The sequence below is a fragment of the Xenopus tropicalis genome, chromosome 5 (assembly GCF_000004195.4).
Source record: "Xenopus tropicalis strain Nigerian chromosome 5, UCB_Xtro_10.0, whole genome shotgun sequence".
NCBI classification, from domain to species: Eukaryota; Metazoa; Chordata; class Amphibia; order Anura; family Pipidae; genus Xenopus; species Xenopus tropicalis.
Window position 1 is genome coordinate 8,497,385 of NC_030681.2, and position 24,291 is coordinate 8,521,675.

At 47.0% G+C, this 24,291-nt stretch overlaps 1 protein-coding gene across 3 annotated transcripts in view; it reads left to right on the forward strand.

The window, feature by feature from the left end:
* Positions 1-24,291, forward strand: part of enah (ENAH, actin regulator) — a 58,231-nt gene that overhangs the window by 19,499 nt on the left and 14,441 nt on the right. For all 3 annotated transcript variants that reach the window (XM_012962711.3, XM_012962712.3, NM_001126543.1), the window contains 3 exon segments: positions 6,055-6,220; positions 11,802-11,979; positions 20,473-20,557. In XM_012962711.3, coding sequence (XP_012818165.2) covers positions 6,055-6,220; positions 11,802-11,979; positions 20,473-20,557 — 429 coding nt within the window.

Genomic DNA, 24,291 nt, shown 5'->3' on the forward strand with positions numbered 1-24,291 from the left:
CTGTGCCACTGTGACAGAATGCTCTGTTATACAGATAGCTAGAATCTCAGCCATAAAGCAGGGCAGGACTGCTGCTTACAATGGGGGGATCAGATAGGATCTGTGCCACTGTGACAGAATGCTCTGTTATACAGATAGCTAGAATCTCAGCCATAAAGCAGGGCAGGACTGCTGCTTACAATGGGGGGGATCAGATAGGACCTGTGCCACTGTGACAGAATGCTCTTTTATACAGATAGCTAGAATCTCAGCCATAAAGCAGGGCAGGACTGCTGCTTACCATGGGGGGATCAGATAGGATCTGTGCCACTGTGACAGAATGCTCTTTTATACAGATAGCTAGAATCTCAGCCATAAAGCAGGGCAGGACTGCTGCTTACAATGGGGGGATCAGATAGGATCTGTGCCACTGTGACAGAATGCTCTGTTATACAGATAGCTAGAATCTCAGCCATAAAGCAGGGCAGGACTGCTGCTTACAATGGGGGGATCAGATAGGATCTGTGCCACTGTGACAGAATGCTCTGTTATACAGATAGCTAGAATCTCAGCCATAAAGCAGGGCAGGACTGCTGCTTACAATGGGGGGATCAGATAGGATCTGTGCCACTGTGACTCTGTTATAATAATAAGCCGTTTCTATACAATATATAACTGCTTTGGAAGCCCCAGTATCCCCCGAGCGCCAGTAGTAAATATGAAGCATTTTATGGAGATTCCTGACTTGTAGAGATCAAACCCCCAGCAGCGCCAAAGCGAATCTTCAAAGCCTCACAGTAGGAATCGCCGTACGTGCGCTAACGTGGCCCAAACACATGATACATTCCTATATTTGCCCCCGGACCCTGCAGTAATAGGGTCCCGCTGAACTCCGAATGATGCAGAGAATTCTCTTTCTGCAGCTTTTGGCCAAATGTTCTTTTCCCCCTGTGCCCATGTTCCCCCCGGGGGCTCGATGGAGTCATTTCCTAACACAAATTGCAGTTGGTCTTTTGTTGTTTTAGCACTATTTAGCTTTTTGTTTAAGCATCCATCTGGTTGCTGGGGTCCAAATTACCCTAGCAACTGGGTGGTTGGGTGAAGGGGCGAATGGAAGATAATTAGGAGAGGGACCTGAGCAGAACCAGAAGGAATAAAAGGTAACAATAAAACTGGAGCCTCACAGATCGATTATTGGCTGCTGGGGTCAGTGACCCCCATCTGGAATCTGGAAGGATGCAGAAGAGAAAGGCAAATAATTCAAATAAAAAATAATGACCAATTGAAAAGCTGCTAGGATTAGTGCATTCCGTAACATACTAAAAGGTACCTTACATGTGAATATGCCCCTTCTCCCATGCTCATTCCTCTCTCATTGCCCCCCTACCTGCAGCCAGCCGGTTGGATCAAAATGAAATCAGTCCCACATGTGTCCCACTTCCAACCTGCTGTCAGGGGATGCTGGGAGTTGTAGTACAACAACATGCTGGAGAGCTGCAGTGGAGCTTTCCTCAGCCCTGAGTAGCCTACCTGTCCCTTATTGCCCCGGCTGTGATAGGGCAGTTTGCTGGGGTGAGTGCAAGTCTGTCATGTATTCTCCATTCCCCCTAATATTCTCCTCTTTCTATGGGTTTTATTTTTAAGGACAAAGACACACACAGTGGGGCTCATTTATTAACACTGGGCAAATTTCCCCATGAGTAGTAACCCATAGCAACCAATCAGTGATTGCCTTTTTTCAGCCAGCTGCATGTAGAACAATGAATGCAACAATTTCATTGGTTACCATAGGTAACCAAATTTGCCCAGTGTTGATAAATGACCCCCAGTGACTTATACAGTAACCTATGGGGGAAAAATAGCTGCAACCAACTTTTTATGAGTCGCTGCGACTAATCACCCCATGTGTCTGGCCCCCCAGCTGCTGTAGATTTTGGAAGTGGGTTATTTACAAAGATTGACAGAGGATCCACAGTGTTTGGGGTTGTGGGAAGAGTGCCATTTTGTGTAACACTAACACACACACACTAACACACACACTTACACGCACGTGATTGAGCCATTGTTCCTGTAACACGGGGCTCCGTATTTGCACAAGTCATCTGAGTGTAAACACTGGGGAAGGAGAGGCAACTCTCACAACTGCGCTTTGTACCGGGGAATATTCTCATTGTGTAATGGTGCCCATACACAGGCAGATTTCTGCAGCCAATTTGAGTCATTAGGATCGGCTTATCTGCCCATGTATGGCTCCCCCAGCGGCGTAACTAGAGTTTGTGGGGCCCCCCTGCAGGGGAACTTTCAGGGACTCCCACCATTTATATTAGCGTGGCGCGTGACATCACTTCCAGGTGCACACAACCGTGACCCGGAAGCAGTAGTGGCACTTGTAGGTCCCCTCAGATCCCAGCGGCAGGACTCAGGCCCCCCCCCCACATTGCGGGGGCCTTATTTACAAAACTGAGCCTACCCAACCAATATCTAACATTGGTTGGCCTGATCTTGATTGGGGCAGCTTTGACTTTCCCATCAGCTCGGGGATGTGCTCCTCTGACGACCTGCCATTTTAATTTGATTGTTTGGCCCTAGGGCCCAACGATTGAATTAGCCCGATATCAGCCGCCGTAGGTAGGCATATTGGGAGACAATCCGCTGGTTTGTTGGCCGAGCAGATGACAGTGATTGGCCACCTTTAGGCTGATGCCCCACTGGGCTGATTCTCGGCCTGCGGAAGAACAAAGCCTCCAACGTTTCCTGCACCAAGCCAATGGGAAATACCATAAGAAATCCATGGGAAATCCAGTTGTAGTGAGTCTGCTGGGCAGCCCAGTCCCAATCCTTTGTTATTGCCCAATGCGCACCCCTGGTAGGGCAGAACGTACATTGGATGTACACTGGACAGTGTGTTTATATAATGGTATGGATAGAGAGCTACGTTGTACATCTGTGCCATACAGCTACAGTACAAACAGGGATAAACATCCTTACTGTGTATATTAACTAGGGGGTCCTTGCTCTGTAGAGCTTACAATCTAACCACACAATGTAGCAGATAGTGGGGAGATTCCCTGCCATAATGGAGGGTATTATTATATGGGGGGAATTGTTCTGTATATCTAAAGGTCCCCATACACAGGCCGATTGTAGCTGCCGATATGGGTCCCTTAGACAGATTCAGCAGCTTATCGGCCCGTGTATGGGCACTACCGACGGGCCTGCCTGACCGATATCTGGCCTGAAATTGGCCAGATATCGATCGGCCAGGTTAGAAAATCCAGTCGGATTGGGAACCGCATCGGCTTATTGATGTGGTCCCTGAACCGACTGCCCCTTGCCGCCAATATAATTGCATTGTTTTTTCCCCCAATATCGCCTACCCGAGAATGCCAAGTGAGCTGATCTCCGCGTGTATGGGGACCTTTAAGGTGGTAAGGTGGCCATACATGGTAAGATATGTTCGCTTGGTGAGGTTGCCAAATGAGCGGATCTTCTCCCAATAAACCCACCTATGGTAGTGTGGCACTCGGAGAAACCCCCGGCTGGGGTAGGAAGTGACGGGGATCGCCAGGGGAGGCCCAACAACTTGCCCCCCCCCCCCAGATTCTATCACTTTTCCTCTTATGAGGGTCAGTTGCACATTTAAAGTGATACCGGTGGGACGTTACTAATCATATGCCTGCCCCCCAGAGACCCCAATGTCCTGGTCATGTGACTTCCTTTATGAACACATTACCTTGTACGAGGGATGGGGGGTCGGGTAGTTCTGGAAGCTATAACACCAGATAATGCTGTATTTTGGGACAGCAATATTTCTATTGCCTCTCTGCCTCTCCTAGTCAACTTCTGCTACATTGGTGCAACAGTCGGAATCAGCAGGGCAGGGAACATTAAGGGACAGATGGCGCTTTCCATGGCAGTGACAGTTACACACAACCTTTATAACCAGTTTTAGTGTGGGGATTGTGGGGAGCTGCTTAGAGCTACATGTCTTTTCCTTATGCAGAATGTTTATGGGTTTGCTTTCCCTTTAACCTTGGCCGTGGCTGCACTGTGGGCTCCTGTAGATGAAGGTGCTGGCGCGGTGTATTGGGGCTATACATAGCCAACATTGAGCGCTGACAGTATGTGGGCGCCTCCCACTCACTCCCCACACACAGGCTTCTGACTCACAAATCCTACAGGTTGGTTCAGATGTTTTTGTTCCCTTCCAAAACAAGAAGATGAAATTAATATTAATGCAGCCTCCTCTCAGTTCCTGCCACCCCCCCCCCCCCTCTAGGTTTATACATAGAACTCCTGTTAAATTTGCTCTTCCACTAAATATATAGTCTAAACATGTTGGCAAACGTTCATAACATTTGGTCAGGATGTGAGGTAGGGGGCCCTCTAGTGGTGACTGAATGCATTGATATGAATTGGGTGCATTTCTAATCCTAAATTGTGAATGGAATTAAAGGGATACTCTCCTTAATACTTATAGCTGCATGTACAGATACAGGTAGCTAGAATCCCAGCCATAAAGCAGGGCAGGACTGCTGCTTACAATGGGGATCAGATAGGATCTGTGCCACTGTGACAGAATGCTCTGTTATACAGATAGCTAGAATCTCAGCCATAAAGCAGGGCAGGACTGCTGCTTACAATGGGGGGATCAGATAGGATCTGTGCCAGTGTGACAGAATGCTCTGTTATACAGATAGCTAGAATCTCAGCCATAAAGCAGGGCAGGACTGCTGCTTACAATGGGGGGATCAGATAGGATCTGTGCCAGTGTGACAGAATGCTCTGTTATACAGATAGCTAGAATCTCAGCCATAAAGCAGGGCAGGACTGCTGCTTACAATGGGGGGATCAGATAGGGTCTGTGCCACTGTGACAGAATGCTCTGTTATACAGATAGCTAGAATCTCAGCCATAAAGCAGGGCAGGACTGCTGCTTACAATGGGGGGATCAGATAGGATCTGTGCCAGTGTGACAGAATGCTCTGTTATACAGATAGCTAGAATCTCAGCCATAAAGCAGGGCAGGACTGCTGCTTACAATGGGGGGATCAGATAGGATCTGTGCCACTGTGACAGAATGCTCTGTTATACAGATAGCTAGAATCTCAGCCATAAAGCAGGGCAGGACTGCTGCTTACAATGGGGGGATCAGATAGGATCTGTGCCACTGTGACAGAATGCTCTGTTATACAGATAGCTAGAATCTCAGCCATAAAGCAGGGCAGGACTGCTGCTTACAATGGGGGGGATCAGATAGGATCTGTGCCAGTGTGACAGAATGCTCTGTTATACAGATAGCTAGAATCTCAGCCATAAAGCAGGGCAGGACTGCTGCTTACAATGGGGGGATCAGATAGGATCTGTGCCAGTGTGACAGAATGCTCTGTTATACAGTGTTTGTTCCTATGTAGGGCAAAGACAAACTATTTCGGGCGCAGTGATTTATTGGCCTGTTGAGCCTGCAGTCAATATGGAGGGAAATGCACCAGGGAGCTATTATGGGATATGAAATTGTCAGTATTATAGAGACACTGCGCAGTCAGTGTTGTTGCCTCGGGCCCTGAAATAAAAGCCCAATACTATGTCCTACACTCCCTCTCCATTGCTGTACTCACCCGGGGGATAACACCATACCTTGGGCGGCCATCTTTACCCTGTGGCCCTTCAGCTGTTTCTTGATTACAGTGAAAAATAGGGTTTTATCCTTTATTTATGTAGCACTGACCTATGCCGCGGCGCTGTACAGAGAGGGGGCCCATCAGTCCCTGCCCCAGTGAGCTTACAATTGGAATATTGTCACTTTTTACTACTTATCTTGCTATTCAGACCCTCTCCTATTCATATTCCAGTCTTCCATTCAACCCACTGCCTGGTTGCTAAGGTAAACAAGACCCTAGCAACCAGATAGCTACTGAAATTCCAAACTGGAGAGCTGCTGAAGGAAAAGCTAAATAACCAATGGCAAATTACCTCGGAATATCAACGTCTACATCTCATTAAAATGTAATTTAAAGGGTAACTACCCCTGTAACCGACTCCTGCTGGCACTAAATACGTGATCTTTCCTTGCAGTGAGCAGAGCATCTGCCAAGCCAGAGCGGCCGTCATGGTTTACGACGATGCCAACAAGAAGTGGGTACCGGCCGGCGGCTCGACGGGATTCAGCAGAGTTCATATTTACCATCACACAGGGAATAACACGTTCAGGGTCGTGGGCAGGAAGATTCAGGATCACCAGGTACGTGCAGGAGTCGCTATTGTGCCGGCAGCAGTGCACCCACTGGGTGCTGCTTATCCCCGGGCACGCCCAGTAACTTGCACCGGCTTGTTAAATAGAGAGGAAAATGGCGTTTGTGTGTAAGGTGCCCAGAGTGACTTCATAGCAATTACTCACCCCCCCCCCACCCCACCTTGTTCCCGCGCTGCATTGGGGCGCAGCAATGATGTAATGTTGCATTACTGATTCCCTGTATTGTGGCCCCCAGCCAGCGTGGGAACTGTCAGGGGCCCCACTGCAGCGTCTGCATTGGTACTTCATTGGCTAAGGGGGCCCAGCCTGAAGGCCAGTTAGGGGGGGATTTGGGGTGAGTGGTTATTTGTGCCCTGGGTACCCCTGGAACTATAGCAGGGTGACAGTTACCCCAATGTTTCTATATATCTGTAACCTTGTTATGGGCTAAGGGGGCCCAGCCTGAAGGCCAGTTAGGGGGGATTTGGGGTGAGTGCTTATTTGTGCCCTGGGTACCCCTGGAACTATAGCGGGGTGACTGTTACCCCAATGTTTCTATATATCTGTAACCTTGTTATGGGCTAAGGGGGCCCAGCCTGAAGGCCAGTTAGGGGGGGATTTGGGGTGAGTGCTTATTTGTGCCCTGGGTACCCCTGGAACTATAGCGGGGTGACTGTTACCCCAATGTTTCTATATATCTGTAACCTTGTTATGGGCTAAGGGGGCCCAGCCTGAAGGCCAGTTAGGGGGGGATTTGGGGTGAGTGCTTATTTGTGCCCTGGGTACCCCTGGAACTATAGCAGGGTGACTGTTACCCCAATGTTTCTATATATCTGTAACCTTGTTATGGGCTAAGGGGGCCCAGCCTGAAGGCCAGTTAGGGGGGGATTTGGGGTGAGTGCTTATTTGTGCCCTGGGTACCCCTGGAACTATAGCGGGGTGACTGTTACCCCAATGTTTCTATATATCTGTAACCTTGTTATGGGCTAAGGGGGCCCAGCCTGAAGGCCAGTTAGGGGGGGATTTGGGGTGAGTGCTTATTTGTGCCCTGGGTACCCCTGGAACTATAGCAGGGTGACTGTTACCCCAATGTTTCTATATATCTGTAACCTTGTTATGGGCTAAGGGGGCCCAGCCTGAAGGCCAGTTAGGGGGGGATTTGGGGTGAGTGCTTATTTGTGCCCTGGGTACCCCTGGAACTATAGCAGGGTGACTGTTACCCCAATGTTTCTATATATCTGTAACCTTGTTATGGGCTAAGGGGGCCCAGCCTGAAGGCCAGTTAGGGGGGTTTTGGGGTGAGTGCTTATTTGTGCCCTGGGTACCCCTGGAACTATAGCGGGGTGACTTTTACCCCAATGTTTCTATATATCTGTAACCTTGTTATGGGCTAAGGGGGCCCAGCCTGAAGGCCAGTTAGGGGGGGATTTGGGGTGAGTGCTTATTTGTGCCCTGGGTACCCCTGGAACTATAGCAGGGTGACTGTTACCCCAATGTTTCTATATATCTGTAACCTTGTTATGGGCTAAGGGGGCCCAGCCTGAAGGCCAGTTAGGGGGGTTTTGGGGTGAGTGCTTATTTGTGCCCTGGGTACCCCTGGAACTATAGCGGGGTGACTTTTACCCCAATGTTTCTATATATCTGTAACCTTGTTATGGGCTAAGGGGGCCCAGCCTGAAGGCCAGTTAGGGGGGGGATAGTAAAACCATGTTATAACCTGGGGGCTCAGACCAAATGTGACCCACAAAGTGACTGGTTTCGCATTATCAGCATGTAACGCACTTTGCTGCGACTGCGCATTTCTCCCCATTGGGAGGCTCTGAAGTCTCTAATTAAACAGACGGTGCATGAATGAGTCTCCATCCAGCTCAGCGCATAATAATTATATCATGAGATTAATCAGTGTTTAACTTTTTTTTTTATGGGACAGGACCCAGAACGAGTCTTGGCAGATTTAATTCACAATTAATCATGTATCTCTATATAAATAAGGCTGCCTTCAGATTAACCGTGTGGCAGCAGAGAGATGCCCCCTGTGTGTAATGTGGCAGCAGGGAAACCAGTTTGGGAACGGATTAAGTTCAAAGATGAAACTGTCAATTTTTACAGTCAAAATTTGAAAAAATATTGTCTTTGGCTTCTTGAATATAATCCAGTTTTTCCCCCATTTTCAGGGGCCTCCTTTGATTTCAGGGGGTGGTGTCAGTCCTAATTAATAATTGTTTTAGTTGTCTGGCACTTAGACCTTTGGCCACCGCTGGTGATGGAAAATTCCCCTGTACAATTCAGCAGGAACAGCCCCCTAAGTTTGCTCATAGCCTGTACAGAGGGATACTATAAAACTATGGCACATAGGGATTCCCCTGTACTAAGCACAATTCAGCAGGAACAGCCCCCTAAGTTTGCTCATAGCCTGTACAGAGATATACCATAAAACTATGGCACATAGGGATTCCCCTGTACTAAGCACAATTCAGCAGGAACAGCCCCCTAAGTTTGCTCATAGCCTGTACAGAGATACCATAAAACTATGGCACATAGGGATTCCCCTGTACTAAGCACAATTCAGCAGGAACAGCCCCCTAAGTTTGCTCATAGCCTGTACAGAGAGATACCATAAAACTATGACACATAGGGATTCCCCTGTACTAAGCACAATTCAGCAGGAACAGCCCCCTAAGTTTGCTCATAGCCTGTACAGAGAGATACCATAAAACTATGACACATAGGGATTCCCCTGTACTAAGCACAATTCAGCAGGAACACACAATGGTATTTGTGTTACTAGTTCAAGGCTATCCAAACTATAACATGTAATACAAACCCAGTGCCACTCAGAGTAATCCCCAGTATATATAGAATATCGTACACATCTTGGCAGAGAATCAGAAGCTTAATGAGGCCTGACGCAGGCAGATACGGAGGGTCTCTGTCCCACATGGAATGCACAGATGCTTGGGGGAGGCCCTTTCATTAATAGTAATTGGGGCATTACAGGGACTGGCCCGGTGCTATTGGTAACAGGAAGCTACTAGGAGGGTTACTTTGCTGTACTAACAGGGGCACTAAGGGGTTAATAGCCACCGTTGTTTGATTTAGACATTGTATATTATAGGCTCTTTTTGCTACAATATGTCCCCCACCAACAACTCTCTTCTCCCCTTTTGGTAGGAAATAACAAAAGTTGACTGTCCTTTTAGTAAGGGAACCCCTCATTTGCTGATGGTGAAATCTTGTTTCCTAGGGTTTTAAAGGAAAACTATACCCCCAAACAATGTAGGTCTCTATTATACATTGCATAAACAGCTACTATGTAAAACCCTGCTTCATATAAATATACTTATTTAGCAGTATGTGCCATTGGGTAATCCTAAATAGGAAACTGCCATTTTAGGTACTAAGGGCCATCCCCTGGGATTATAGGAGTCACAGAGCACACAAACACGCCAAGGCACACATACATGCTAGGCCCCATCAGCCAATGAATGGGCAGAGTTCTGCCTTTTGCTCCCACACTACTTCCTGTTACAGTTAGAGCTGTATCACTTCCTGTCAGCTGATCTCTGAGGGAGCACACAGCCCATCACTAAATGGCGGCTCAAGGGAAAGGATGTAAAAGGGCAATATTTACTGATATATATATTCCAGTTTGGGGAGATTCTTTAATAGGCCACTTAATATAATATAAACTGTCTGTCGGTTACGTATTCATTCTGGGGGTGTAGTTTCCCTTTAAACTGCACCCTGAAGCAGCCTGACCAAGCATTGCTGTATGTATGGGCAGAAATATCTGTGCAATCATTGCCCCCTGTGTGCCAACATGGAATTAAGCTGTGCGGCTGCCTGCCTGGCACTGCCAGTAGCTTGTGTGTGTCTCTCTGGCCCGGGTATAGGATTTGTACTACAGCCCATTGCCATCTTGGTGCCCATTCCCTTTAGCGACAGTAATGGAGGGTGGTTACTCCCAGCAGTTTATGGGATTTAAAAGGAGTGGGTGCCCCACCCTGCCCGCTGCGAAGCCACAAAGAGGCAGAAATTGAGCCCAGAGCAGCTCATTGTGTGCCATTATTTACCGAGTAATTATGCTGCAAATTAAGCGCTTTCTCACTCCGCCCAGCGACTTACCTGGGAAAGCGCCGATATCCTAGCCGGGAGGTGCTCGCTTCGTATCTATGGAGTCTGCCCATGGCGATAATAAGGGCTCGGTATTCATACCAACACAAGGTTAATGGCACCCGTGGCTGTTTGCCCCACTGTCAGCAGCTGCCCGATTTCTTTTCTTTAGCTGCACATCAACTGCAGCCCTACAACTGCCAACTTCCTAGCCCGGGGCACATGTATTGTGTTATGTATATATATATACCTCCCCATATGCACACTGAGTGAGTGATTCCCACCCGGGGCACATGTATTGCCCCTATATACCTGCCCATATGCACACTGAGTGATTCTTACCCGGGGCATATGTATTGCCCCGGGCAGCATAGGGCAGACAGTGCATGGCACACACAGGCAGCATAGGGGCAGGCATAATATGACACACACAGGCAGCATATGACACACACAGGCAGCATAGGGCAGGCAGAGTATGACACACACAGGCAGCATAGGGCAGGCAGAGTATGGCACACACACACAGGCAGGGTAGGGAAGGCAGAGTATGGCACACACAGGCAGGGTAGGGCAGGCAGAGTATGGCACACACAGGCAGGGTAGGGCAGGCAAAGTATGGCACACACAGGCAGTACTCTGCCTTCCCTATGCTGCCTGTGTGTGCCATACTCTGCCTGCCCTATGCTGCCTGTGGGAGGTGAACCTGGCAGGGGTTTGTTCTGGGAGTTTGTTAGCAGTTGGAAATAGCCATTAAATGGTCCCTAAGGTGTGTAATTATATGCTGGGGGTTGCTGTGCTATTCACAGGGGAGGAGGAGCCATATAGATTTAAGGGTGTGTCTTAATATGACATAATATAATTCTTTCACATATGAATGATGGTTGATATCCCTGCAGTGAGGACCAAGCATTTAGGTTTTTGCTGCACTACCACCATTGTGATAACATGGGTGTGGTTTAAAAAAGGGGAGTGGTCAAAGCTGGCTTCCGTTAGCGGCCCTCCACTATGTATGCAAGAGAAATTCCGGCCTTTGGCGCCACAGAAGTTGGACAGCACTGACCTAGAACATATAAGGTATAACCTAGAACTTATCCGTGGTTGGCACGGCCATGCAGGATCCATCTAGCTGCTCTTAAATAGAAACTGGATTAGGCAACCGGCCATGGGGGGTATTTATGTGTGTGGCATTGGGCCGACTGCTTTAATCTCTTTGCGTTAATCCGGACTAGAACATGTCATTCTATTAACCCAGATAGGGCCGTGTAGTCGCGCCAGTTACCGGCCACGTTCTGTACACACCCATACGTGGGGCACCTATGAATGTTATGCAGCCTGAGTGTGGTGCCCCCTGTGTTAGTCAAGTCCGGGCCCCTGTGTGCTCTTTACAAGCTAGGGGCCCCTGAGGATTCTAGATCCAATGTATATATGTATCTACCAGTGGTTCCACCATAACATTGTTTTGTGTTTGTGGCTTCAGGTGGTGATAAACTGTGCCATCCCCAAAGGCCTGAAATATAACCAAGCCACCCAGACCTTCCACCAGTGGCGAGATGCCCGGCAAGTCTACGGCCTCAACTTCGGAAGTAAGGAGGATGCCAATGTGTTTGCAAGTGCCATGATGCATGCCTTAGAGGTGCTGAACTCCCAGGAATCCGGTAAGGAGCTGCCTATCATTGGGTTTCCCCTCATTTCATTTTATGGCTTTCTGGCCTCCCAGTGCCGTGCCCGTTGGGGTGGGGTCCCCGTGCCCGGAGCTGGTTTTGACACTCTGCTGCCCCTTCTGTTTAGGTGTAAAGTAACCAACCTGGTATCTCACTTGTTTAATACAGATGCAAGAGCGCCTCCTTGTGGTTGGGCTGTTAGTACAGTCCTCTGCCAATGGTTCTATTGGCTGTATGATGAATGTTCCACTTGGTATCTCATAAACCCTTGGGAAACCCCGCTTCTTCTTAGGGTGCAAGCTTTTGGGCATTGACCAGTTAGCCTAAGAGTAAGCGCCCATTTTTGGCACGAAATGCGTCAGGCTGTTTATGTTTGAGATGCTTTTTCTTGACTGAAAAAATGAACATGTTTAACTAAAGGTTGAATATACCCCTAAACAAGTCCAGTCGGAGTTTGCTCTTTATTAAATTGACAAGTTAGACCCCCAGTTTTATCCAGTATTGCTCTGATGCATGGATATCTGTATCTGCATGGGTGGGAACTGCCATAATGCTTGCCCATTAAGAATCTATTGTAATTAGAACATGCAAAGGTGCTGTGCCCCCAGAATCACCCGGGTCAGGTCACCCAATGTTGCCTAGACCCTACCCCTACCTAGTTCTTCAGGTCCCCTATTGGGTCAGCCACACAGAACCCAAAACCATGGCCCATGTTTTATTGTTCCAGTAAGGAGTTAGGACTGGGAATGTTTCATGTTGGGGTTTCAGCCAGGGCAGTCTGTTATTAGGGTGCTGCTGTGGGTGCAGGAAAGCCACGGGGGGGGGGGGGGGGGGGCTGCTGGGTTTCAGTTAATTCCAAAAGCCGAATAATGGGGGAGTCCTACCACTTGGTATAATCCGTTTTAAATTGCAGTGAGAACTGATTAATAAACCTAAGCTAAATAAACCTCTCTGTATAGTAGTAGTGGGATGCTGAGAGTTGCAGTTCAGCTGCCTGTAAGTCGCCTGTCTCTCATTCCCGCCAGAAATCTCCCAGGGCTCTGATTCTTTCCTGTCACGTTTGAGTAGAGCGTTGGATGGGCGGCAGTTCCTATAGGGAGGGGATCTGAGGACAAGATGAAAAGGAAAAAATAAACGGTGTGATTGCTCCCAGCGCAGGGATGTACAGCAGCCGGAGCATTCACTGCAGTAACAGCGCCCCCTGGTGTCCTGGGAAAGTACTGCTCAGGTGTAACTGCTCCCCTTCCCCATTTATTCACTTATTATTATCTGCTTATTCATTCATTTGCTTTGTTTCTTTTCTTCTAACTATATTCATGGTTGCTAAATACATTGATCACAGCAACGCAGCAAAATACAAGCAGATACATATGAGTTTGTATTACTGTGATGTAGACAGTGATAATCCAAGACAATTTGCAATTGGTTTTCAGTTTCTCTTATTTGTGGTTTTTCAGTTATTTAGCTTTTTGTTCAGCAGCTCTGCAGTTAGGCGTTTTAGCAGCTAACTGGTTGCTATGGTCGTGTTTACCTTAGCAACCAGGCAGTGTTTTGAATGAGAGACTGGAAAATGAATAGGGGGGGGGGGGGTCTAAATAGAAAGATAAGAATAAAAAGTAACACAGATAAAATTGTAGTCTTACAGAGCAATAGTTTTTGGCTGCCAGGGTCAGTGACCCCCATTTGAAAGCTGGAAAGATGTAGAAGAGGAAGGCAAATAATTCAAAAACTATAAACAATAAATAATGGAGACCAACTGAAAAGTTACTAGTAATAGGACATTCTATAACATACATAAAACTGGCTTAATGATGAACCTTCTAAGCCCAGAAACCTGCAAGCAATATGGCAACGCACGTGGGTGTATAAATAGGCTTTTATGGCATTTCAGATATGATAGATCTTTCGGTAATTTTTGGTATTTAAACACCCCAAATGTTGCCTATGCTGCTATTCCCGGGAGAATAGAGACGCTGGGGGTGCAGGTACCAGTGCCGGCCTTTCCATACGTCAGTAAGAACATCCAATCAAACAGCTTGCAGGCAACAGCGGGTATCTGCTTCTGTTTATGATTGGATCTCCCTGCTATGAGCAGCTTCCTTATGTATTCATTCTGCTGTTTGTGCAAATCATACAAATGAATGGAACATATTGTGAGTGAATCTCAGCAAGTTGTAGCCCAATGTGCTACTGATCCTACACTCATACTCTCCTGTGTCCTGTGCTGCCCTCTAGTGGGGCCTGTGTGTAACTACAAGTCACTGCGCTGCCCCAATCCCAGAGAGCTACAAGCAATTACTATTGCCCCATCAAGTAAATCCTGGCTTTTATTATGTATTTCCTTGCAAAGTTATATTACTTACCCTAGCAACGAAGGCAGCAGTCTGGGAGTCAGAATATAAGATGAACAGGAGAGGGGTCTGGGTAAGGATAAACTCTGCGCAGTATTGTGTATCTGCCGATACCCTTGGGGCCCTACAATGGGAGTCAATTTGGTACCATTGGTGCCTGTAACTATTTCATGCCCAGAACCTCCTCCCATTGGTTATATTTAGGGCTTTATCCTACAGTTTCAGGCTGAATGTGAGTTTTAGATCGTTACATTTAAACGTATGACTGATATCCGTCAACATTTGTTGAGCCTAAAATCTGAATGTGTATGGGCAGATGAAATCATGAAGAGAAAATGAAAGTTCCTTAGAACAGGTGGAGCTATATGAGTTGCTGGCAGCTTATTTTCATTTAACCCCACTGTGTTTGATTGGCCGTAACCCATAATAAGGTTACAGATGTAGGAAAGATATCGGCCATTCAGCCATAGTGGCAGGAATACTTAGAGCAGCAGATACATATTTATCCCAGACATCTCCCTAAATTAACTTTGAGCTGGGCTCTTGGGTGTATCTAAGGGAGGAGATAGTCACTCCATATCTCACCCTAACCGGCCTTCAGGCTCAGCCTCCTGCCTTTGGTTTTGCACTGTGACAGAATGCTCTGTTATACAGATAGCTAGAATCTCAGCCATAAAGCAGGGCAGGACTGCTGCTTACAATGGGGGGGATCAGATAGGATCTGTGCCACTGTGACAGAATGCTCTGTTATACAGATAGCTAGAATCTCAGCCATAAAGCAGGGCAGGACTGCTGCTTAAATTGGGGGGGCAGATAGGATCTGTGCCACTGTGACAGAATGCTCTGTTTACAGATAGCTAGAATCTCAGCCATAAAGCAGGGCAGGACTGCTGCTTACAATGGGGGATCAGATAGGATCTGTGCCACTGTGACAGAATGCTCTGTTTACAGATAGCTAGAATCTCAGCCATAAAGCAGGGCAGGACTGCTGCTTACAATGGGGGGATCAGATAGGATCTGTGCCACTGTGACAGAATGCTCTGTTATACAGATAGCTAGAATCTCAGCCATAAAGCAGGGCAGGACTGCTGCTTACAATGGGGGGATCAGATAGGATCTGTGCCACTGTGACAGAATGCTCTGTTATACAGATAGCTAGAATCTCAGCCATAAAGCAGGGCAGGACTGCTGCTTACAATGGGGGGGATCAGATAGGATCTGTGCCACTGTGACAGAATGCTCTGTTATACAGATAGCTAGAATCTCAGCCATAAAGCAGGGCAGGACTGCTGCTTACAATGGACAGTGTATGCCTGTTTATACAGATAGCTGTTTTTGGGCACAAATACAAAGCTCAGTAGCTCAGACCCAGGCAGCGCCGGCCCAGGACTATATTCTAACAGTGGCACATAAAGCATTGATGCAGCAGTTGGTTCTGTCGGCCATAAATCTATATTTTTAGTAAGGTCTGATTGATCGGGGCGGCACAGAGGAAGCAAGCGGCTCTATGCGAGGGATTCTCATGAGCTCAGTACTTTATGCAGCAGGACAATGAGTTGGGATGTTGGTGCTTAATGGATGCGCCTGGAGGGCACGGTCCCTCGGCTGAAGGTTACCCAATCGATACGGCGCAGTAATGGCGGCTAATGCGCTCACATGCTTTCTGTTTACTCCCGTTGCTGCGAGTGCTGTCAGCCTTATGGATATAGAAGCATCAATAATTGAATATGTTCAGGAAATGCTAACTGCCCGCAGCCGACAGTCGAGCCCCAGAGCCGCACGTGAGCAGGGAAAGCTCCGGAGTCGCTCTGTTCCTTGGTTAATGGGTATCGTGCTGTGTCTGGCTTAGAGACCCCCCTCTCGCCATGGTCCTTATTCTGCACGCCGAGGGCCCCCCCGAGGCTCCGCACCCCGGCGGCGATGGCATGTGGAAGTACCTGTGCTGCCATAAACGGGATACCGGCCATATATTTGCCTGTAAGTGCTACATTCAGCCTGCTGATTGGCTCTTTAATGATTTGCAACTAATTAACTTTGGCTTAGGCTTTGCATATGGGATGGGGCAGTGCCAACTGGTTGCCGGGGTATTAAGTCAGCCTGTGAGTGCCAACCTGGTGCCCCGGGGCTGATCCGTAACCACTGAATAGTGACCAGGTACCTCTCACAGCGCAGCTTGCAATTGGCTATTAAAGGGTAAACCAACCTCTGGTGATCGGCTTTGTAACGACTTACAACTAATTAACAAGTAGCGGTTAAAATCGTGACTTTGACTTGCTTAGATTGTGTGCCTGGGGCAGATATACACAACTATGCTCTAGGCTGCAGAGCTAGCACTCCCTTTGGTTATTTCTCAGCGTATGGGGAGACAGACGCTTCAGGTTCCTATAATACAGATCTCTTTTGGACTTCTGTTTCCAGCGGCCGGTGAGTTTCTGGTTCTGATCCCACAATGTAGTGAGGCTGCAGCTCTAGGAATGGGAAACTGATCCATTTGTGGTTTGGTGTTTGTATTATCCTTTCTATGTTTGGCTTCTGATCCCAATAAATATCACTTAGGTACAACTGTCTTGGTGCCAGGAGCAAACTCATTCTGCCTTTATATTATTATCCATTATATAGTGCCGACATATTCTGTAGCATCTTACAGTGATTATATAGAATATACAGTCATGTATAACTCAGCCTGCAGCCTTGTGCCTTTATATGGGCACAGAACCCCTCAGTGACTGCTAATATCCTTATCATTTACAGTAGGGGGTACATTATCCCTTATAATACATGAGTGATACTCAGAGTTCCCTGTATAACTCAGCCTTGTGCCTTGTGCCTTTATATGGGCACAGAACCCCTCAGTGACTGCTAATATCCTTATCATTTACAGTAGGGGGTACATTATCCCTTATAAAACATGAGTGATACTCAGAGTTCCCTGTATAACTCAGCCTTGTGCCTTGTGCCTTTATATGGGGGGCACAGAACCCCTCAGTGACTGCTAATATCCTTATCATTTACAGTAGGGGGTACATTATCCCTATAATACATGAGTGATACGGATGTGAGAGCACCCAGACAGCTATGTAAGATCAATTAATGGGAAATAAGAGCTAAAATGAAAGCCTTAGGAATGCAAGTAAATACAAAGGGGGCGGCACATTGACTGTGAGGCCATTACACGTGCTGGGGGCTGGGGGCTGAAGGGGGGGGAACATGAGAGGTGCTGGGCGCTGGCTGTTAGTTGAGACACTTTCCTGGGAACTTAATTAGCTGTCAATTTCCAGACAGTCAGTTAGAGAGCAGCTAGGGGCCACATTACGGTTGGCTTGCCCTGCAGCAGTCGGGGGGGGGGGTGAAAGCTTCCATTTAACGTTTAGTTTGTTATAAAACATCCCATTCCTAGCAACTTTGCAATTGGACTTTAATTGTTACATTTATTCTTTCTTATCTTTCTGTTCATTGCCTCTTCTATTCATATTCTACTCTCTTCTCTTCAAACCACTGCCTGGTTGCTAAGGTCAACAAGACCATAGCAACCAGACACCTACTGAAATTCCCCTGTGTCCGGGGCAGTTAGATGGGAGTGGGGGCAAACATCACTGACTCCCAATGAATTATAAATCTTAAGGTAAATTCTACTGCCCCCAATGAACTCACTGAATTATTAGCACGTTAATTATTTATTTGAGCTGCTTATTATACAGTTGTTTATATTGGGATCAGTACAGTTGTCGGCGAGTTTGTATCATAGTAGTTGCAGCTGAAAAAATACATCCAACAAGTTCAACCTTTTATCCCTGCAATTTTGTGTACCCAAGGGGCGTGGGCAAAAATGTCAATACTGCGCATTTGTGTTCACGGGGGGGCCCCATATAAACAACTTGTATTGGGCCCCAAATTTCTTTTGGCATCTCTGGAAAGGGGCGCACCCATAGCAACTGCATTTCTGGCACGGTGCCTGGTCAGTCTCGTGGCTAATGAATTAAATAGCAGGTTAGTCAGGCAGTGGCTACTGGCCAAGAGCTCATTGGTTGCACAGCCCTATAGTTACAATATCTTCAATTTAAAGCTTATTGGGACCTTGTGTTTCCTTAATGCACCACTTGAGGGCAGCAGAGAGGCAAGTCTGTAGGTCTGTAACAGCTTTGCCTAAGCACTATTACCAGAAACAGAACCACAGGTCGTACAGTCACGGGCCGATCCAGCCTACAGCCCCTTACCCTCTCTACCTACCTACAGACGTCTGTAAGTTGGCACTTTAAATCCCAAAGCAGCAAGAATGTGTAGGAAGTTAGGTATTGTAATTACTATTGTATTGTGGGAATCTCCAGCGATATACAGGTATGGGATCCCTTATCCGGAAACCCGTTATCCAGAAAGTTCAGAATTACGGAAAGGTCATCTCCCATAGACTCCATTATAAGCAAATAATTCCCTTTTCTCTGTAATAAAACAGTACCTGTACTTCATCCCAACTAAGATATAATTACCCCTTATTGGGGCAGAACAGCCCTATTGGGTTTATTTCATGGTTAAATGATTCCCTTTTCTCTGTAATAATAAAACAGTACCTGTACTTGATCCCAACTAAGATATAATTACCCCTTATTGGGGGCAGAACAGCCCTATTGGGTTTATTTCATGGTTAAATGATTCCCTTTTCTCTGTAATAATAAAACAGTACCTGTACTTGATCCCAACTAAGATATAATTACCCCTTATTGGGGGCAGAACAGCCCTATTGGGTTTATTTAATGGTTAAATGATTCCCTTTTCTCTGTAATAATAAAACAGTACCTGTACTTGATCCCAACTAAGATATAATTACCCCTTATTGGGGGTAGAACAGCCCTATTGGGTTTATTTCATGGTTAAATGATTCCCTTTTCTCTGTAATAATAAAACAGTACCTGTACTTGATCCCAACTAAGATATAATTACCCCTTATTGGGGGCAGAACAGCCCTATTGGGTTTATTCAATATTTGAATGATTTTTAGCAGACTTAAGTTACGGCGATCCAAATTACGGAAAGATCCCTTATCCGGAAAACCCCAGGTCCCGAGTATCCAGGTCCCATAACCCGTATGTATGTGTTTATATATATATATATATATATATATATATATATATATATATATATATATATATATATATATATATATATATATATATATATATATATATATATATATATAATGTGTGTGTGTGTGTATCTGTATCAGTAATAACGCATACATATTCTGCAGCGCTGTACAATAGGCGGGTATGTACATCAAACATAGGACTTACACACACAACTGATGGATACAGGGAGCAAAGAGGGCCCTGCCCAGCAGAGCTTACAGTCTAAAAGGAGAAAGGGGCAAACGAGGCACAAGGGGGTGTAACAAGATGTTCTCACCTTATTGATGTCATTTCTGTCACATGACTCAGTATAACTTGTATATTATAATAAAAAAAGTACCCCCCTGTTGTTAAATATAAGGATATACAGGTCGGAGTTCCACGCGTCCAGCCACGTGCTTTTATACAGGTCATGGAACTCCGACCTGTATATCCTTATATTTTACAACAGGGGGTACTTTATTATATAATCTGTAAGGATTTTGCTGGTTTAAGACTCATGTATTTTCCTTTTCCCCCCTTGACTTGCAGTGTTGTTTTTAGGTGAGTTTCCTCCTTGTTCCCCGTTGCACCCTGTGGCGTCTCAGACCCGTCCTTGTCCTGGTTCTGACTGTGTCTGCTTTCAGCTTTGTAAATGGGCCGTGTCTCTGGGGTGAGGGGGGGCTCCTGGATTTTCGGGGACCAATTGATGCAACAGTATGGACTGTACCAATGCTGTCTAGTGACAGGGGGACCCTGCAAACCCTTTTGTGTAATTTATGGGCAGCTAAAATGGCTCCAGCTATGTACTGGGTTGGTGGGGAGCAAGGGGTATTAGTATGTTTTTATACAGATGTTTGCGTGTATAGCGGTCCAACCCACCGTGACTAGGCACCCATGGTTCTGTCCAAACTCATAGTAGTCCGCAGAGCGACCAAATGTTCAATGTTTATAATACCAGGCTGCATTGTGGGCAATCACTGTTATTCTGCTGAGTGGTTCTGTTTATATTAATATTGGGTCCCTTTCCTTTCCAGGTCCAACACTGTCTCGGCAGAACTCCCATATACCTATTCAAGTACAGAATGGCCCCTCCCAGGAGGAACTGGAGATTCAGAGAAGGTAAAACGTTGCCTTGTTTTTCTGTGTCTGGTACCCTGTGCCTAAACTGGCCTGGTCCTGCTGTGCCCGTGCCGGGGCATTTGTCCCTGTTAAAACCCCCAATGAGAGCTCTGTGTGTGTCTTGTACAGTCACATCCCACAATGCATTGAGTCTGAGCTTTCAGCCAGCGCTACACATTAGAACTGCTTTCAGCTAACCTATTGTTTCTCCTACTCCCATGTAACTGGAGGAGTCCCAAGCCGGACTTGGATTTCTTACTATTGAGTGCTATTCTGATACCTACTGGGAGCTGCCATCTTGCTCCCTTCCCATTGTTCTGCTGATCGGCTGCTGGGGGTGAGGGGGGGGGGGGATATCACTCCAACTTGCAGCGCAGCAGTAAAGTGTGCCTGAGTCTGAGCTTTCAGCCAGCGCTACACATTAGAACTGCTTTCAGCTAACCTATTGTTTCTCCTACTCCCATGTAACTGGAGGAGTCCCAAGCTGGACTTGGATTTCTTACTATTGAGTGCTATTCTGATACCTACTGGGAGCTGCTATCTTGCTCCCTCCCCATTGTTCTGCTGATCGGCTGCTGGGGGGAGGGGGGATATCACTCCAACTTGCAGCGCAGCAGTAAAGTGTGCCTGAGTCTGAGCTTTCAGCCAGCGCTACACATTAGAACTGCTTTCAGCTAACCTATTGTTTCTCCTACTCCCATGTAACTGGAGGAGTCCCAAGCCGGACTTGGATTTCTTACTATTGAGTGCTATTCTGATACCTACTGGGAGCTGCCATCTTGCTCCCTTCCCATTGTTCTGCTGATTGGCTGCTGGGGGTGAGGGGGGGGGGATATCACTCCAACTTGCAGCGCAGCAGTAAAGTGTGCCTGAGTCTGAGCTTTCAGCCAGCGCTACACATTAGAACTGCTTTCAGCTAACCTATTGTTTCTCCTACTCCCATGTAACTGGAGGAGTCCCAAGCTGGACTTGGATTTCTTACTATTGAGTGCTATTCTGATACCTACTGGGAGCTGCTATCTTGCTCCCTTCCCATTGTTCTGCTGATCGGCTGCTGGGGGTGAGGGGGGGGGATATCACTCCAACTTGCAGCGCAGCAGTAAAGTGTGAGTGAAGTTTATCAGAGCACAGGTCACATGGCTGTGGCACCCTGGGAAATGAAGAATATGGCTAGCCCCATGGGAAAAACAGATTACAATGCAGGATTCTGCTGGAGGAGGAGAGGCAACTCGGTATCTGTGTAGGTTATGGCTGAGCCCAAGCTTTGCTGTGTCTGTTATAACAAGTCTATCAGTGATGGGCCGGGCAATAATAAGCTAATAATAAGCCATTATTTACCTAAGGGCATTACATCATCCCCGTGACCTCTATGGGCCCCAGTATTTATAGCCCCTCGCACACGCGGGTATTTATAGCTGCTCTGAGGCAACAGCCGGCGCTCCTGGAAGCGCTCTTGGCCGGCACTAGTAATTGGATGGGAACATGTGTCGGAATGCAGTTTTTGGGGGTGATGTCATGCTGTGGGCCGGGGGGGGGGTCACATAGGGGGGGTCCCTGCTGGGGATGAGCACATTAGTTTGGGAGCGGATAATCCTGCTTGCTCAGTAGCATTACGTACTCTCTGGCTTTTATTCTTATTCTCATCCGAGGGAATTTAAGGAGAGAGTTGTTTGAAGGGGGGGCGGGGGTCACTGACTTTTTCAGCAGAGCTCACTTTGTGGCCCATAATGGGCCTGTATTGGGTGCCTGCGGGGCATTAGGTCTCTTCTGATTGGCTGATGTTTTATTTTCCTGTACAAATGGCCAGTAGATACTAGGGATGCACCAAACCCACTTTTTTGGGTTTGGCCAAACCCACCCTGACGGATTCTGCCGAATTAGGATCGGAAGGAGTTTAAAAATGCCGCATGGCGAAATTATCTTTTCGGTTCGGCCAGGACCGTGGATTTGGACGAAACCGAATCCTTCAAAAAAAAGCCTGGATTCAACCCGAATCCAGGACTCTGTGTATCCCTAGTAGATACTATGGGCCCCAGTCAGTGTCCCCTAGTGTCCTGGCACTGAGGCTGACCAATGAGCCCTTACCAGGGGAACCCAACTATTTGGTGCCTAGTGGGTTATGTGTGTATATGTATGTGTGTAACTAGGCACATAACCTAGTAGGTGTGGCTGAAAAATCACATTTCCATCAAGACCAACCCTTTAGGGTTCAAGTAACTTCAGCCCCTGCTGGGCACGTCTTGGTGCCTCTCAGACCTGGCAGTCTCTCAGTAGGAATATATATATATATCCCTGGTAAGAGCTCATTGGTCAGCCTCAGGGCCAGGACACTAGAGGACACTGACTGGGGCCCTTAGTATCTACTGGGCATTTGTAAAGGAAAAGAAAACATCAACCAATCAGAAGAGACCTTATGCCCCGCAGGCACCCAATTCTGGGTCACAAAGTGAGCTCTGCTGAAAAAGTCATATATACACACACACACATATAATATAGTGTAGCCGTTGTACCCAGTATACCCCCCCCCATACACATACACCTGTTCCATTGGCGGCTGAGAGATAAATGCAATAAATACATGACATCAGTGTGAGTCACGGCTCTGCCCCCGGCCCGGCACGCTAAGGAGGGGATACACTGACTATTTATAGGCCGGGAGTCATTGCTGGAGACTCCACTGAGTTATATATATACGGAAGGCTGGAGCCCTACAGAGAGCTTTGCCTGTACTGACCCGAGGATGAAGCCCTACGGTTGCTACATTGTGCTGCAGAGGGGCAACGGACCAAATGTCGACCGATTCCTTGTGTAAGTAATTGTAATATAAGGATTTGGGGTTGTTGTGTTTCCCTGTATCGCAGTATTAATGTATCCGCCCCATTATCCTGCCTTTATTCCTCCGGGTATTGCAGGGGTGCTTCGGCTTTAAGTTAACCTTTAGTATGCTGTATAGAATGCCCTATTCCTAGCAATTTTGCAGTTGGTCTTATTTATTTATTATTATTTTTTTGCATTCAGTTCTGCCTCCCCTCAGCTTTCAAATGGGGGTCACTGACCCCGGCAGCCAAAAACTATTCCCCTGTGAGGCTCCAGTTTTATTGTTACTGTTGCTTTTTACTACTTTCCATTCAGTCGATCACCTATTCGTATACCAGTCTGTCATTTATGCCGCTGCCTGGTTGCTAGGTTGAATAAGACCGCAGCAACTGGATAGCCACTGGAATACCAAACGTATGACCAAAAAAAAGCTAAATCTCAGAATATCTGCTTCCACATCATAGTCAAAGGTAGTTCAAAGGTGAACTTACCCTTTAAAGTAAAAGATACAGCATCCCTTGGCTGTTGGAGGCAGGGAAAGCTTTAGTCCAGCAGCTAAAGGGCAGCGAGTTGGTGTCTCTCATACTCCCTGTACCCGAGCTGTAGGGAGTCAGAGGCTACGGGGAGTTGTATTGTTGGTTTGCCGGCTGCAGTTTTACAGATTGGGAGAAATATTCCCATTCCCAGTCTGGCAGTCAGGGCTCCCCAACAGCAGGGGGCGCTGCAGTGTTTGTAAACAAATAAAATGGCGCCTGTCTTTCCTACAGAGACATTGGTGTGAGAAGTTTAGTAACCGGGGCCAGCCATACCATTACACCTAATGGGCCAATGAGTTGTACACCTAATGGGCCAATGAGTTGTACACCTAATGGGCCAATGAGTTGTACACCTAATGGGCCAATGAGTTGTACACCTAA